This window comes from Indicator indicator, chromosome 10 (genome assembly GCF_027791375.1).
Source record: "Indicator indicator isolate 239-I01 chromosome 10, UM_Iind_1.1, whole genome shotgun sequence".
Classification (NCBI taxonomy): domain Eukaryota; kingdom Metazoa; phylum Chordata; class Aves; order Piciformes; family Indicatoridae; genus Indicator; species Indicator indicator.
This window is the reverse complement of record NC_072019.1, coordinates 27,752,781-27,766,220: the sequence shown is the minus strand read 5'-3', so window position 1 is coordinate 27,766,220 and position 13,440 is coordinate 27,752,781. Positions and strand designations below refer to the sequence as shown.

Sequence of the window (13,440 nt, the reverse complement as noted above, 5' to 3'; positions counted from 1 at the left end):
TCCCACCTGAGGGTCTACCCAATCCCTCAGGGCTCTTCCTTCCCCCCCTCCCACTGCTAGGCAAGTCTCAGGCTGGCCAGGTCCGAGACTGCCCCCCCTCCATTCTCCTCCTGGCATTAGGCCTAGTCAGGCCTAAGAGGCCTGAGATACTCCCCCGGCATTACCCGATAAGAGAGGACATCTCCCACGGGGGCAGAGAGGGAAGAAAGAGGAAGAAAATGACTCTGCAGATGGATTGATAGGGGGCAGGATTTATGGGTAGAAATACGCCGAGTCCTGTGTCCACCCCTTTTGGGGTGGACACCAGCCCAAACTGCCACACCCTGTGATGTGGTACCCAATATCTCCACTATGTTGGGGTTCTGGGATTCTGTGGAATGCACAGCATTTGCTGTGACACTCTTTTAGGTCACCTCTGCAAAGAATATGGTCTGTGTTTTATGCCAAACTGAGTTTTTTACTACAATAGAATGTCCATACTATGATCATTATAGAAGAACCTATAAACCCAACTTGCCAAACCACAGATTCACAGATTGCACTGGGTTGGGATGGGGCTTCATCACATCTCTGAGCAACCTCTTCCAGTATTTCACCACCCTCTATGTGCAGAACTTCCTCCTGAGGTCCAACCTAAATCTCCCCTGCTCCAGTTTCAAACCATTGCCCCTCATTCTATCATCACAGGCCCTTCTAAACAGTTCCTCCCCAGCCTTCCTATAGGTCCCCTTCAGATATTGAAAAGCAGCTCTAAGACCTCCCCCCAGAGCCTCCTCTTCTCCAGGCTGAACAACCCCAATTCTTTCAGCCTGTCTTCATAGGACACCCCTAAACCTTTACCATGTGACACAGAACCATCCCATCATTGTGATGTTCTCCTAAGGTAATACCAGACAATGTAAGTCAAACATGGAGATCCTTGAGGAGAGCTATCTGTGCTTATTTACAACCCAAAAAGCTGAAAATCATTGAAACCCCACAATGCTGGACCAGAGAAAGTGGAGCTCTGCAGTAAAACTAATCTACACTGCATAAATTATGTGGCAGACACATTCCTGGTGTATCAGTCTGTCCTGGCAACCAACTCGAGCACGTAAGGAGCCAACTGTACCTCCTGGAAACACACAGCACCAATCTGTAGATGCTATCACAAAGGCAACTTTCACACATCAACACAAGCTTTCCACAAAGCTCAATTCAACAGCAAAGCTTCCCTAAGAAACCATCTTGGCACAGAAAACACTAACTTTGTAGTTAAGCCTGGGTATGAGAGTTGGAGGGTTGGGATTCTCCAGGCAGGTCTCAGCCACCACAGTAAGTCATGAAACCTCTCTGAATCTATATTCATAGAATCGTAGAATGCTGTAGGGCGGAAGGGACCTTTAAAAGGTCAGCTAGTCCAACCTCCCTGCAGTGAGCAGAGACACAAACTGGAGCAGGGTAGATTTAGGTTGGACATCAGGAGGAAATTCTTTACAATGACAGTGGTAAAACACTGGAACAGGTTACCCAGAGATGTGGTTGAGGCCCTGTCACTGGAGACATTCAGGATCAGACTTGATGTGGCCCTGGGCAGCCTGATCTAGCTGAAGGTGTCCCTGCTGACTGCAGTGGGGTTGGACAGTATGGCCTTCGAGGGTCCCTTCCAACCCAAAGCAATCTGTGAATCTGTAATGAGAGCAGGTTGATTCCTGCACACTGTAAACATCAAAACCTACTCAAGATATTATCAACTCCAGCAACAGTGTGTATTTCTCCAAGAAGGGATCCACTCTCTTGCTCTCTCTGACAAATGTCTGAATCTGTCAGAGTCAAATGATCATTAATGTAATTATCTGTTGTATTTAGCTGGAATCTTTAACAGCTGCTGAGTATTTTAATACATTTTCCTACATAGGCTGGCAGAAGTTTCTCCTTGCTGTCCTCTGTGGTTCTAGACAGGGTTTACAGGCACTCCTTGCAGTCAGAGCAGATGTAAAGCCTGCACAGTGGGTTCTGTGTTTGTTGTGTGTGCTTATTTCTGCTGTCTGAAGAGCTCCATCCTCCTCACCCTCCTGTCCTTTGGAATCCTTCCTGCCACTCACTGCTAGCACTCAGGAACTCTCCTCAGGACAGATGGAAAAACATATTCAGCAGAGGAAAACAGAGGAACCTTCTGGTTTTTCCCCATCCTTTTCCCTGCTCCCTTCCATTTGTTTCTCCCAGGACTTCCCATAGATAACTAAGCAATGCAGTGTGTCCAATATCAGTCCCACTTCCAAAGAGAAAATCCAGAAAGCAAAAGAATCATCTTATTTCTCCAAAATAAACTTGAAATTACACCAACAAGCAGTGAGAAAGCAGGCAGATCAGCTCCAAGTACAGACAGGGTTGTTATTCAATGCTGGAACTATGGAAACGTGTCCTGCTACATAAATATAGCAAAGCTGAAATGGGTCCAAAAGCAGATCATGCAGTACTGCCAGAGAGGTAACTGCCCAAGTACTGACTAGACACAGCCAGGAGACCTTAGATCAGGAGCTCTGGTGCAGGGGACGACAGCACAGGGCAGAGCATTGCAATTGGAGGCAGTAGGGCTTGGTTCTGAAATAGACTCCAGAAGGGGTAATTGTTTCAGTAGAAGAAGACCTCTAAGATCGTTGAGTCCAACCTAAGATCAACCTAACACCGCTATGGTCATTAAGCTATGTCCAAAGTGCCATGACCACAGGCTTCTTGAACACCTCCAGGAATGGTGAACCCACCACCTCACTGGACAGCCTGTTCTGATGCCAGGGAACGCTCTCTGTGAAGAAATTTTTCCTATTCTCCAAACTAAATCTCTCCTGGCACAATTTCAGGCCTTTTCCTCTCATTCTATTACCTGACACTAGGGAGAAGAGACCAACCCCCACCTAACTCCAGCCTCCTCTCAAGGAGTTGTAGAGAGCAATAAGATCTTCCCTCAGCCTTCTCTTCTCCAGGCTAAACAACCCCAGGTCCCTCAGCTGCTCCTCACCAGCCCTGTTCTCCAAACCCTTCACCAGCTTTGTTGCCCTTCTCTGGACATGCTCCAGCAGCTCAGTATCATACCAGGAGCTCCACTCCATGAGTTCTGTCCTGCACGTTGTGCACAGCACCATAACATGACCATATCACTGGGGAAATTTATGGATCTTCCAACTGCCTCAGGAATTCCAAGGACATACTCTCTAAACCTGAATTTCCTGAAGCACTATTCAAGCGTGAGCTGCCACTAGGTCAAGGTCTTTCTTATTTGGTTCTAGAAGCACAAGGATCAGAAAAAAACCCAAACTATGACATCTTTTGATAGCTTTGATATGCCTCTAGTATATTTTACATCTCCAAGCCATTAAATCCCTCAGTTGCTATTCACCAGGCTTGGAAACAACTCAAATGCTGCCTCTCAGAGTGGACTGTGCCCTCCTATTGAACTCCTGGGATTCTACCACTGGCGATGAATGTATAATGGAAACTGATCATGCTTTCAACCAATTAAGGTTGGCATCTGAGGTACATTAGATATTGCGTTGTAGAAAGCAAATGCACGGCTGTGTTTCAGCTGCACTGAAGGACAAGCAAAGAAAAGTCAGAGCAAAATGTCCTGCTGGACCATCTCTGTCCTGGATTTTCTTTGTAACAGGTCTAGAACAAATAAAAATGAAAAAAAAAAAAGTCAGGCTTAAAATGATGAAAGCTAAATGGGAGTTAATTTGAAAAGAGCCATGTCATGGGTTACGGCTGGGCCAGCCACTAGACAAGTGACAGAGGTTGCTTAAACCCCCTGCTTCCTAAAGGGAAGAGCAAGTGAAGAAGGGAGAGGGACAGATGGGGCAGGACAGAAACTGAACCAGCAGGGATGGAAAGAAGAACGATGCCTTGAGTGGAGACACAGAGACACAAACCACTGTGGAACCCAACCCCTGATGACAATGATGGCACCATGGGCACCACTGATGCTGGGTGCAGGCACTGGGCAAGTCCCAGCCTCAACTCAGCAGCAGATGGGAACCAGATTCTCGAGTTGGATTCAGGAACACAGGGATGGGAATGGAAATCAGAAGGGATAGAGCCCTCCTGGGGCATCAGCCAGGGAAGAAGAGGCTTGACCCTGGTGCTCCCTCAGCTGTCCCTGCAGCTGCCATCCATGGGCTGCAATCCCTTGTTGGGCAGTTGAGGGTCCCCTGTCCTGGCTCCTCCTCCCCACAGGTGCCACCTCTGCCTTCCTGCCCCCAACATGGGGCACAAGCTGTGGCAGTGCCCTTGGTGTGGGCAGGAGCAAGTGCAAGGCAGAGGCTTTCTGCAGCCCAGCCCAGGCAGTGCCTGTCCCCATCAGGTTCTCACTGCTGGCAGCAGCCCCTGGCTGCAGAAATCCACCCTGAGCCCCAGACAGTGCTGGCCATGAGCAGGGGCTGAGCTCAGCACCCACAGCTCTGAGCTGAACCTGCTCTACCATGGCACAGACTACGACACACCACAAAATCGTAGTGAAAAACAGCCACTAAACATCACAGTCTAGAAATCAGTGCATTGCAAAGCCACACAGACATAGAATCATAGAATTGTTTTGGTTGGAAGAGACCTCTAAGATCATCAAGTCCAACCATCGACCCAACACCACCATGCCCATTAGACCATGTCCCCAAGTTCCACATCCACATGCTCCTTGAATACCTCCAGGGATGGTGATTCCACCACCTCCCTGGGCAGCCTGTTCCAGTGCCTATAGCCCATGTGTTAAGAAGCTGAACAAGGTTCCAGGCTGTATGAATACTGAAGAATTATTTATAATCTGAGGATAAATATTGCAAGGTAAGTAAAACACTGATAAGCAGCAGAGTGCTCTTAAAAAATACTTTCTTTTAGAAGACATTGATGATCTTCCCAGACATGGCAGAGCAGGACCTTGCTTTGGGTATAATCCCAAGGAAATTAACAGCATTAATGACACAAGATCTGTAGAAACTACAAGCTATTTTTAAAGGTATTGCTTTGGAAGTCCTCAGGATAAGGCCAGGGTGAGTGAGAACAAACCTTGAGTGGCAGAGAGGGAACCTGCTGTTTCTTGCTTACATAAGACAGCTCCATGGTAGCTCCTTGTCTTTTAGCTCCTTGTCCTCTCTCCAGTAACCATAGAGGAAACTCTGCAACTAGGGTGCACTGTATGAGCAAAATTTAGATGGCTGCTAACAGGTACTGCCTGCTCTTTCCCTCACAGGAGTCCCAAAATTCAAATGATAGGAGAGTGTCAGAAACGAAGAAAAAGGATGTGGGCTTTCTCAGGCCAACAATGTCAGAGGTAAGCAAAGAAGAAAGACACATGTGGCTTCTGGTGACCATTTTAAGACCAAAGGCTTCAGATGAGGTATCTGAAGACTGGACACAGCAACACCAGCCACTGTTAAAGGGTTTGGAGAAGGATCAGCCTGATAGATGCTTGAAGGCAACTCAGCTGACACTCTGGTTGTGAGAACTGGATTTTGAGGAAAAGAGAGATTTAGAGCACAGAAGTATTTGAGTCATGGCCTTGTTTTTTAAAAGCAATCTGAAATTTGTGATGAGAGAGATTTCATCAGCAGGAGAGAGAAGCTGAAAATGCACTCCATTAGAAAAGAAGGATAATGCCTAGAAAAGGGAATTAGTTGAGAAAGCAGAAGAGGAACGGAAGACAGCAAAGTGCAAATAAGCAGCTGAGAAGAGAGAGTAGAAGATTCATCAAGCAACATTAGCAACAATGATAAAGGTGGTGAAAGAGCATCGTTTACCACACCACCAAACCCAAAACTGAGGAATTTCACTGTTTATGAGGCTATGGAAGTTACAGATTCTATGCTATCAGCAAAAACTCATTTCCTTGCTTCATATTACTGCACTGATGATATTTCCTCTACATTTACTCCTGAGGCAATTCCTTTGCTACCCAGACACTACCTCCCAGCTCAACACAAAAGAGCACCTTACATAAGTGGCATTTGTGCTCAGCACAGGTGACGATGTCTCCATGCACTACACAATGAAATCACAGCTCAGAAGCAAATTCAGTGGCAGAGCTGGAAGCACCATCTACAACACACAGGCAGGAGCCAGACAGGCATGAAATGAAAGAGTTTAATTTCCCTCCTGGTTTATAACATGCTAAAGCAAGCTGGAAATACTCTGGGTGTGCTTTCTGTATGGACTGCATTAAACGTGTCCTCACATTCACCCATCCTTGCAAGGTTGATTTCTTTCGCTTCTACAGGAGTTTGCTTCTTAAATAAGGTTAAAACACTTAAGTGCAGTTTAGAACCTGGTATTATGAACTTTAACAAGTGGGAAGAACATGGGAACCTTTCAGCATTTCACTAAAAAATGAACCTCAAGTAATCCCACCTCCCCTGCAAGCTGAATAAGTGGAGATGATTAATTACATCTATAAATATGTGTGTCTGCAGCTGCATATAAACACACATCTACCTAAACACACAGCTGTGAGTGTGGGTCAGTGTTTTGCAGCAGGGGCAGCAGCAGTGGAGTTGATCTCTAGGACCAGCTGTGCTGTGTGGACAAAGCAGGACAATGCACTGGGTATGGAGGAGCAACCTCTCTAGGAGATAAGCAAGCAGGGGTGGCAGCTAGTAAGGTGTGAAGTGGCAGAGACACAAGCAAGTGATGTGGTCGGATTCACTTTGTGATTTCCAGACCCACAGAGCAACCAGGGGCTCCAAACAGGTGGCTGAGCTAGGAGGAGCAGGGAACAAGGCAGCCTGGGCAAAACATGGTAAAGGAGTAGTGACATCTGTGATCCTCCCCAGTCTGAGGGAGCCAAGTGGGGAGAAAGGGTAAGAATGAAAGATCTGACTGGGGAGGGTTGGGTGCAGCCAGCACAAACGAGGCTGGAGGAAACCAGTGGAGAAAGAAAGAGGCTGAGAGGAATCTCAGGTTGCCCAGGGAGGCCCCTTCCCTGGAGGTCTTCAAAGCCAGGTTGGATGGAGCCTTGAACAAGCTGGTCTAGGTGTCTCTGCCCATGGCAGGGGGCTAGAACCAGATCTTTAAGATCCCTTCCAAACTAAACCATTCTATGATTCTATGAATCTTGGGGACAAACTAAAAGGATACAGAAGGGACTCAGGAGCAGGAGCTGCTTCCCTTTAACAGTTGGACTTGATGATCTCAAAAGTCTCTTCCAACCAAAATGATTCTGTGATTATTTTTGTCACCAAACAATATAGACACCCTGTGCTGAGCCTGACCACACTCTATGCTCCACAAATTCCCAGCAGCACTATCTCCCCACATCACAGATCTCTCCCAACATGCTAGCAGGGGGGAGGGGAGAGAGGAGCAGCATCCCACTGTTTGAACACTGAGAGCTACGACAGATGTTGGAGGGCATTAACGTGCATAAAGCTAAACACTACTGACTGCAACCAATTAAGATGCTGGAGGAAGCTAAAGACTATATTGAAGCCCTTACAGCACCAGTTTGGGTGGCTGGTAATACTGCCTGGATTAAGAGGGAGGGGAAAACAAAAAGGCAGAAAGTCTGCATGATTCTAGAATTCTGATTGGAATTGAATGTTGCTACCTCCCCAAATTCCTTTCAAGCTGTGTTGAAAAAGAATTTAGAAGGCAGTCAGTTCTCCCAGCTCTACTCAGTACAATCTCCTGCTATCAAAGTTTAGCTTTTTCTCTTATTTTTCATACTGATTAATGGCACCAGTTGAATGCAAGAGCAACTAATCTACACCAAGCCATTAGCAATTCACTTCAGGAGTAAAACCACCTTGGAAATATTTCAGCATTGCTCAAATAAACCATTTTAAAAGCATCTTATGTCTGAAAAAGTAGCAGGTAAGGATAGGTGTTTAAGAGACCCCCAAACAACTGGCCTGTACAGACAGAAACGGGACAGCTTCATCCTCTCTCCTCCAATTCCATCTATGGATGAGCAAGGGTTTAATGTTCACCTTACTCAAAGTTCTCTGCTTTAATTCCTACATATTGATAGAGACCTTTGGAACGTAAAATGTGAACAGTGGCAGACCCAGAAAAAGCAGATTTTCCTCAATTATTTGGTTTGATTCCTGTTTCTAGCACAGTGTATCCAGGATAACTGACAGGCAGAGCCATAACGGCGTGTTTGGGGCTTAGCAATTTAAAGGGAGGGAAAAGATGACTCTTAGCTGGAGTTGCCTTGAAAAAATGGCTGAAAGAAGGGCTATTTGCAGCAGCAAAACAGTTTAAAAGCCCCTCATGGTGAAGTTAAAGCCTTTTACCAGCATTTAACTCCCTACCCACATCGCCCCGTCTGCACCATGCTGTCATCTGCAGCCAGAGCTGACAGGGGCAAGGCAAACAGCATGCCTTGAAGGCTCTGAAATGAATTCGTGTGGTGTCCCTCCAACAACACAACGGCCTGGGAAAGTTAGGGGCTGCTGCCTTTGTTTGACAGAGATTAACCACAGCATACAGGAATAACAGGGCTGGGTTTCTCCCCCAGGGCACAGAAGCTGAATGACAATTGTTAAGACACTGCATTATACATATTGGGGGCTGCCTTCTGCTCCCTTCAGTCAGCACTCACAGGGAGGACCCTGAGTGAATCTCTGCTCCCTTTTCATCCCCCCTGTTAAAAGGCAGTTGGGCAATCCTAGGCTGATCCCCAGCAGAGCTTACCAGGTATGTGCCACGGTGAAGCGCCGACGCTGGCGGATGCTTTTGTTCACCAGCAACTTTCTGAAAAAGCAGGGAGAGTTCCTCGGGGAGCTGCGAGGAGAAATTTTGGGTGATGTTGGTCTGTTCCCAGGCAGCTTGGGAAGCTCGAGCTCTAAATGCATTTGTTCTTTGAAAGTCCTGATGTAAATCTCGGACTCTGGAGTAGCAAGTTCCCTAGAAGAATCTTTTGCTGTCATAGCTCAGGCGTTCTGCGACCTCTCACCATTCAGAGAAGGTACCAAAAACACATCACGCCAGCAGCGCCGCAGCTGAAAACCGCTGATAAATGGGCAGAGCTTGCCCCTGCTCGTTCAACCAGGCTGGGCTCCAAATGGCAAGGCTGCCCGAAGCAACGGCAGCAGAAATCGAAGGGTGATAAGCCGGGGCTGTCAGAAAACCCTTTATCAGCCCAGCTCTCCCTCTGAAAATGCGCCAAAGTGTTTCTGTGTCAGCAGGCTCCCTGTGGATGCAGCTTTGCCTGCCAGCTACACACCGACGCGCGCCGGAGCCATTCAGCCCCGCACACCAGCTCATGAAAAATTCATAACAGTCAGCTCCTGATCAATCCCTTTCCTATAACACTTGGGCTTCACAGGCTTAATTGAAAAGGAAAAAAAAGAAAAAGCTGGATTTTTTCAGGGTGCACTAATAAAGCCGAAGAATTCCCTCACCAGCCAAGTAACCCAGTTCATTCAGCATGCTTAATAAAAAGGTCTTCATTCAGAATTAGTTGGGTGCTGCAGTAGCTCCACCCATGCCATGCTTATTGGTTCGATATTATTTTGATAACTGAACTCTCTTCAGCTCTGCCTTGTGTGAGGAGCGTGTCGGGTTCTCATGAAATATTCAAGAGCTGTCTGACACCATGACATCGTTCCTGGGCATTGCCTGGCACAGCCCAGGCACACCCGGAGTGACCCCCAGGATGGCAGCAGCAGTGGCTGGGCTGAGAGACATGCACAGCACTCAGGGTGGGCCAGGATGGTCTGGTAGGGAAAAAACAAACCACACCACAAAGCAAGGAACAATGTTCTGCAAGAACAAAGCGTGCAAGAATGCAGGGATGAGCTGAATGCTGGCAGAGCAGCCCTCAGTGCTTCACTGTCTGATGGTCAAAGGGCAGAACTACCTCCAGACGCAGCACAGCCCTGAGCCAGCAACTAATCAAGAGGGAAACACCACAGGATGGGGGAATCTGGCACTTCCCTCCATGCAAATTAATGCAAATTAATTTCAGCGATGTATGTGTTTAGAAACACAAAGCTCAAGATTATTTTTTCTTCTGGACATAAACAGCATGAAACCAACTTCTACATTTGCAAGGCCTGAAAAAGAATAATGCAGGCAGTTAAAGTCAGGGTTTGATGCTGATAGTAGGAATATAATAAATCTAACAGGGAGTGGCAGAGTATCTTGGTAAAACAGGTGACGTCAAATATAAATACAAATTCTTTTAAAGGAGAAGGAACCAGGGAAGGGTGTCCCCAACCAGCACTCTAATCTTTGTGATTGCATGGTAGGGGCATCAATTACACAACAAATTCCCAACAGTCCCTATCCATTCCAGGCTTCACACGTATCTCAAAACACTTCCTCAAACCATTAGTGTGCGTTCCTCAACTTCCAGCAGAAGGCTTGCTACAGAGAGCCCCCCTACAGCAGAGACTATACAGGAGTTATAGATATCCTATCCAAACTGCTACCAGGTTACTCACCAGGTATATATATTTACAAACAGAAAAACAACCCAAAAAGAGGAAGATCTGCCTGAGCCCAACCTAAGTCCCCTGGTAATGCAGTGCTATTTAACAACAGGAGGTTAAGGTAGTAGCAGAAGAGGAACATTTGATGACACCCTGGTAGGCTGTGATCTGTTACCTTCCATCTCCACTGCACTGACAGCCAGTGAGAAGACAACGGGAAGCTTCAGAGCTATGATGAGCCCTAAAGAAAATCCACACAGATGCTTAGAATCTGGAATTCTAAATGGGAAAAAGGAAGTTTCTAACTGACCAGGAAGCAAAATGGGATATTGGACGGGGTTTACTGAGAATCCATCTACGATTAGAGAAGGCATTTCCACTCCTGTTCATAAAGCTATTGAAATGGTGAGGAGAACAAAGGGAAACTCACCTTTGAAAAGCACTCTGCAATAAAACAAGCTGCACAAAGGCTCCTCAGGCTGACTGTGTCCTTCCCTTACCTGAATTCAGAGAGATTTCACCAGCAGCATCCATTAAGGAAGTGCTTCACATTATTTGGGACACATAAATTAGCAATGAGATGTCAGCCCCACAGCCTGCAGAAGGAAGCGTGATGAGATGTGCACAAGCTGCTGATGGAGCAAAGAAATGAGATGGGAAAAGGAGGCTGGGGAGGGGCAGGGGGAAGCAAGCCTCCATGCTCCCTTTAAGTATAAAGTGTGAAAAGAGAGGTGGCAGAGCATCCATCCCTGGGGACATTCCAAACCCTCCTGGACCTGTGTTCCTGTGTGACCTTCTTTAGGTGAACCTGCCTCGGCAGAGGGGTTGGACTCAATGATCTTCAGAGGTCCCTTCCAACCTCCACAATTTTGAGATTCTGTGAAAAGACAAAGTGCCACCTGCTGTTTTGGGTAGCCAAATGTAGATGCTTCTCCAAGCTGCTCTCTAGGACACCATCTGCTTGGTACACACAACCTTTGAAGGCTGATGCTTAGCACAGGGCATTTCTTCTGTTAAAGTTCTCCCAGTTCTTGGTGGCAACAGGAGCTAATGGCTACCTAAAAAGGCTGTAGAACAGCTCTTTCTTGCTTTAGTGACCATCCTTCGTGCTGCCAACTTCTGATGTTGCACAGACAGATGACCACACAGCCAACATCTGTATAGCCTCTATTGATTTGCAGTACAGGAATTCTGTTCAGACATGCTGCTTGGCTGCAGGATAAGCCAAGATGAAGTGAGAACAAGAACATCAAGAGTCCCCTTCTCTGGAAACTTTCAAAACCCACCTGGACGCATTCCTAGGACTCTGCTTTAGCAAGAGGGTTCAACCAGATGATCCCCAGAGATCTCTTCCAACCTAAACCATATTGGTATTCTGTGACTCTGAGATTCTGTGATCTCAGCTAACTGGCATGAAGCTTGGAATTAGAATGAATTTAGAAATCATTGTGACAAATGGATTTTGCTGGTTCTACTTCTGCTCCTTTTTCAAAGGTGAAAGTCTATCATCCTAGTATCAGGTGACAGAATGAGAAGAAATGGCCTGAATATGTGCTGCGGGAGGTTGAGGTTGGATCTCAGGAAAAATTTCTTTGCTTCATGAGTGGTCAAGCATTGGAACAGGCTGCCCAAGGAGGTGGTGGAGTCACCATTCCTGGAGATGTTCAAGAAATGTGTCCCTTCAAACCCAAGTCATTCTATTAATCTATGAAGTTTGGGAAAAGAAGGAAACTGAAGGGGAACAGGGTTTTAATCAAGTAGAGAGCTTCCCTTTCAGAAACCCTGGCTTTTAGTTGTCTGCTTTCAGAAGGAAAATAAAGACCTTTTGGAAAATGAAGCCTCTTACTCATGCCAAACGTATAAAATATAGGTTCCCCCTCCTACAGAGCTTTAATTGTTCTTCAAGCAATTTGCTGTCTAAATGCATCCCATAACGTGTGCTCCTGAAGCAATCAAGAGTCTGTTCCTTTGTTCTCCTTAGTACTGGAAGGACTTTGATGGTCCCTCATACACATCAGTGTTTGCTTGGTTCAAGCAAGTATCTGTGCAAACACAGCACTGTAAAGGCCACTTGGGAAAGACAGACATCTCTAGAACCCTGATTAGTAGTTGAGGATGCACAAGAGAAGGCTTTTCTCTTACTCTTAAAAACCAGATTCCTTCTTTTAGAACACCTCTGATGTAAGAGATCCTACTGGGGCAGCAGCATTATGGAATCTCATGGCACTGTCACTACTGAACAGCTGGATTTCTGCCAAGTGATGGCAGAAGACAGGCTGCAAGAGGCTCAACGATGGGCTTGCAGGACAGAAACTCTAGAAGCCAACTAGCTTCATTAGCTCTAAGAGAAATGAACAATGTGATCCTAAGTAGGAGTGAGAGAAATCACTGTCCCCGTCCAACAGAATCACAGAATGGTAGGGGCTGGAAGAGACCTGTAGAGATTGAGTTCAACCCCCTGCCAAGGCAGAGTCACCTAGAGGTCACACAGGAACACACCCAGGTGGGTTTTGAATGTCTCCAGAGATAGAAACTATACCACCTCTCTGGGCAGTCTGCTCCAGTGCTTCAGCACTCTTAAATTAAAGAGATTCATCCTCATGCTTAGATGGAACTTCTGATGTTCCAGTTTGTGCTCATTACCCCATTTGTGCCCTTGTCACTGGCCACAACTGAAAAAAGCCTGACTCCAATCCTCCTGATACCCACCCTTGAAGTACTGATCAGCTCTGATGAGACTCCCCCCTCCACAAACTCTTCTATTCTCCAGATTAAAAAGCCACTATTCTCTCAGTCTTTCTTCTAACAAAGATGTTCCAGTCCCCTCAGCATCTTCTAGTCCCCTAACCAATGGGTCAGCTAAATCTTACTTCCATTTTAAAAGAAGTGATCATGGCAACTGGAATTAAAATTGGGTCACTGAGGGAAGTGATGAGTTTAGAGGAATAGAGCAGTGAGTAAGGTCTAGTTTTGTGAAAGAAAAGAGGAACGAGATTTTGAGGAAAAGGAGAAAAACCCAAGTGAGGGGGGGGAAGCTATA

General features: G+C 46.4%; 1 protein-coding gene across 2 annotated transcripts in view; it reads right to left on the bottom strand.

Annotated features, from left to right (window-relative positions):
* PDE4B (phosphodiesterase 4B) overlaps window positions 1-13,440 on the bottom strand; it is a 254,944-nt gene that overhangs the window by 218,026 nt on the left and 23,478 nt on the right. The window contains exon 1 of one of the 2 annotated variants that reach the window (XM_054384443.1): window positions 8,659-8,894. The exons of the other annotated variant lie outside the window; for it this stretch is intronic. Coding sequence (XP_054240418.1) covers window positions 8,659-8,894 — 236 coding nt within the window. Of the gene's footprint in view, window positions 1-8,658; window positions 8,895-13,440 lie in introns of those variants that run through there. 2 annotated transcript variants of the gene reach the window in all.